General features: G+C 38.0%; 1 protein-coding gene across 1 annotated transcript in view; it reads right to left on the minus strand.

Annotated features, from left to right (window-relative positions):
- The window catches only part of LOC107729293 (tyrosine-protein kinase ABL1-like), a 34,184-nt gene that overhangs the window by 15,762 nt on the left and 13,982 nt on the right, over positions 1-4,440 (minus strand). Inside the window, exon 3 of the mRNA XM_016539793.1 lies at positions 2,432-2,596. Within this exon, the coding sequence (XP_016395279.1) occupies positions 2,432-2,596 (165 nt within the window). The remainder of the gene's footprint in view (positions 1-2,431; positions 2,597-4,440) is intronic.

The following is a 4,440-nucleotide window of genomic DNA, read 5'->3' on the forward strand; positions in this document are numbered from 1 at the left end:
TAGCATGGACTCACTAACTTTAACGTTAGCTAGTTTCAGCCAGAGATACCAAGCACAAGATGGCATTAACGTTCTGCTTGAGCAGATGAAAATTGTAACTTAATGAGAGTATGACAACCATAAAACTAACGTTTTTGTCTTCATTGGGATTGGGGGGAATGCTTTGGGACATTTTGCTCCGTTTTGATTGGGTTTAGGAAATATAATCAAATAAATTCCTCTCAGGATACCTGGAATCAGTGTTACAAGTACCCCAGACACAACGTTTTTCCATTTTTGAAGCATAAACCCCATAAAAACGATGCAAGCTCTTTCTTTATGGCACTGAAACCTACAGATGTCCGAGTTCCGCTCCCCGTGCAACTGATACTCGACTGCCATTGGCTCATCTGCGTTCGAGGGGAGGGGCTTACCGATAGGTCAATTGAAGGTGACGAGCCTTACAAGTTGATTTATCTGCGTTTAAAAAATGCCTCTGGTCATAGAAATTTTCCAATGACTGCTGAAGCTTTTTAGCTCGGGTAGAATGTGCGATCTCTGACTGAGTTTGCTGGCTTCCATGGGTGCAATACGCTGTGTTTTCCAGCAACTGGCAACCCAGGGTGTCGAAATGCTATTGGGTAAATTGGCAGTGGACGGAGTCACATGATTAAAATACAATTAATCCTGCAGCCCTAGTGTCCACTGGCTCTAAGAAAAAAAAAACGGCATCATTTTGCATAGCACAAGCTCATTAAGCATGTTTAGATGCACTTCAAAGAGTTGGTTTTTAATTGGAACGCAGCAAGAATTTGCCTTTTTAAAATGACGGTGCAAATAAGAACTTATACATGGCTTCCCGTTATAGATATGTTCTCATGTGAAGCGATTCTGATGGCTAGCAGCTGTCAGTGATCAGCTCTTCCACATTAGATGTCTGATCTCCATCAAAGAGCAAAAAAACTCAATTCTTGAAATTCGTTTGCTATGTATCCGAATAAAAGGATTACATGCCGAGATACTAGCAATCTTCTTTTATTCTTATAAAGTGCTCAGTCAGAGCATATTAAAATCGACAGACGTTTCGGTCACGCAGGACCTCCCTCAGTGTTCACTTTCTATTGAAACGCTTCATTTTTCGATTCAGCTCCTCACATTATCAACACACGTGTATCTAATCGATTAAATTAAAGAATCAGTGACAGACCATTTACTTCATTGGCAATTTACAAATAAATCCAGAGGAGATACAGAGAAATACAGAATCAACCTTTTATTTGGATGCATAATCAAAGAATTTAGTTTTTTTTTGCTCTTTTTTTCAAGAATTTAGTTTTTTTGCTTTTTGACGGATTCTATTATTGACTTGCAATCGTGTTACATGTGAATGGAACCAAGCGCAAAATCCTCCTTTTTTCATTTTTGATCTCCATCAAATTCATGAAGTGTTTATCATAAAGACTTGGGACACTATGTGTACTATTTTTGGCTCTTCGACGAATTTCTTGCGGGGTTCGCATTAGATAAAAGCATCTGCTAAATGAACAAAGCTGTACTAACTAACCTCCTGTCTGGGACTTCTATAGGAGATGCACTAATAACAGCTCGTTATAAAACAGCGGGGTGAAATATCGTTATTCCAGGCACTGAATCCACACGCTGTCATTATCTAATGAAGTGAGGGGCGTCTGGATGGCTGTAGATCTTCCCCTCACTGATTTTCACGGGCCGAATGGAAAGAACTGACATGTTGAGTAAGATAAAGGAAGAGGAGGAGATGAAGAATGTGCAGCAAATATGTGGATTTCCAGTCAGACATGTGACCTCATATGACTGCTAATAAACGGCGGAACAAAGAGCAGCTTCTCTCATGCTGTGACTGCAGGAGTCCCAAATAAACACAAGAAAACTCATTCACTAATGTGCATTCTGCTGTTGATACACAACGCAATGCCCATCTTAAAGGAGACTTTATTGTAAACCTTTCTTCACCTCATTTGGTGTTCCTCGTCAAAAATGACCGGCCTTTTAAAAATAGCTTGTAATCTTGTTACACGATATTATCAGAAAATCTTTTTGTCGACTTGTTTTCTTTTAATTAGCTTAGGTTTTGTGTTTCTTTAATCAGCTGACTGATCAAATTTTGGGAAATTGTTACACCCTGTGCTTGTTTTATTCCAATGTCATTAACTAGCATTTTCGGGGAAAAAGAAAATCCTCTCCAGATCCAAATGACCGGAATACAACATGAGGGTTAATTTAACAACTTTAAACTTTCATAATTAAAAGGAGTATGTTCACTAGCACATTATTGACAGATGTTAATTTCTGTGGTATGGAAGCTAGCAGTGAATACGGTGAAACTTCACTGGTATTGGTGACACCTGCTAGACTGAGGCATGATGACGTGTTTAACGTGTTCGGATGATGAAGCATGCGATGTGTGTCTGACCTTTGGTGATGCTGAGAGTGTTATCGCCGCTCGCGACGAAGTCATACAGCGCTACGAACAGATTGGGGTCATTTTCGCTGGGTCCCGCCAGCAGATTCTCTTTGGAGTTCCAGCGCGCCGCCTCAGACAGACCCGGAGCCTCGAAATCCGGCCGCTGAAGCGCTTCTGCAAACAGACCAATACATGACAATGAATATGAGAATTCATGTTAACATATGTGTGACCCTGGAGCACAAAACCAGTCATAAGGGTCATTTTTTTGAAAATGAGATTAATACATCATCTGAAAGCTGAATAAATAAGCTTTCCATTGATGTATGGTTTGTTAGACATATATATATATATACTGATTTTTTTTTAAATCCAAATGCAAAAATGCAGAAAATACAGAGCTATATATATATACCGTATATCGGAAATCAGCCAAAAAATACAGAGATATGAATTTTTGGCCACATCGCCCAGCCATAATAGTAACATGTGCCGCAAATGTAATCATCAATACAGTCAGCTCACAGTACATCACCACAACCACGTGTGTCATAAAACATCATGGACATAAACGCCAATCTGAACTTTTTAATGAGTCACATTCATTACTCTGTGCCATGCGGAGAAACACGTGCAGTGAAACGATAGTGTCTGATGACCTCAGACATAAACAAGGCAAATAAGATACGGCAGAAGATTTGTTTTTCATGCATAAATTCACTGACTGGGACATGAATCAGCTTAGAGAAAAAAATAAAAGAGTGTTTTAATCACCCAAAAACGGGAATTCAGTCATCATTTACTCTCTCTAATGTTGACTGTGAAATGCAAAAGGAAAACATTTGAGCAATCCTCAGTGACCTCAAGCCCTGGCATGTGGACGACTGCTGCTTTTATGGGCATTTTTGGAGCCAGACATGATAAAGATTCTCCTCGTGTTCCACAGAACGACATGAGAGTCAGTAAACAATGAGGGAATGGTTAACTAACCCTTTAGTCACCCGTAAAACACCAGTGCATTTGGGTAGTTGACAAATAATATGGATTTTTTTTAAATCCACACCACAACTCAATGTTCAAGGCATGTACAGGAGAATTATGTAACTGGTCTTCCACAATTTTTAGCTTTGCAATTCCCATTTAGCATGATCTCATGTTAAAGTCCTGAGCAGCCAGTCAACATACAGCCACAAAGACATCAGGCTACAATACAATCAGATGTTTCTTTCACATTTCAGCTCCTTTATACACGACCAGTCAAACGTTTTTGGACAGTAAGATTTTTAATGTGTTTTTTAAAGAATTCTCTTCTGTTCACCAAGCCTGCATTTATTTGATCAGAAATACAGCAAAAGTAGAAATATTTTTACTATTTAAAACAGCTGTTTTCTATGTGAATATCTGTTAAACTGTAATGTATTTCTGTGATGCGCAGCTGTATGTTCAGCATCATTACTGCAGTCTTCAGTGTCACATGATCTTCAGAAATCATTCTAATATGCTGATTTACTGCTCAAGAAACATTTCTGATTATTATCAATGTTGAAAACAGCTGAGTAGAATTTTTTCAGGTTTCCTTAATGAATATATAACTCAGACGAACAGCATTTATCACAAATATAAATCTTTTGTAACATCATAAATGTCTTTATCATCACTTTTGATCAATTTAATGCATCCTTGCTGAATAAAAGTATTAATTTCTATAATTTCTATAATTATACTGACTCCAAGCTTCTGAATGGTAGAGTGTACAATGTTACAAAAGCTTTTTATTTCAGATATTTTTGATCTTTAAATATTTCTATTCATCAAAGAATCCTGAAAAAAAATGTACTCAACGGTTTTAAATATTGATAATCAGCAAATCAGCATATTAGAATGATTTCTGAAGGAAGTACAACGAATGGCTCGTTTGGACTACAGCATTGTTTTCCGGGCTTTGTGATGTCACAAAGCGGCTCATTAGAAGATCATTAAAAATAATTCCCGCCTACAGAAATTCGAATGGTTGGGGG

This window comes from Sinocyclocheilus rhinocerous, unplaced genomic scaffold (genome assembly GCF_001515625.1).
Source record: "Sinocyclocheilus rhinocerous isolate Xijiao unplaced genomic scaffold, SAMN03320098_v1.1 scaffold2085, whole genome shotgun sequence".
Classification (NCBI taxonomy): domain Eukaryota; kingdom Metazoa; phylum Chordata; class Actinopteri; order Cypriniformes; family Cyprinidae; genus Sinocyclocheilus; species Sinocyclocheilus rhinocerous.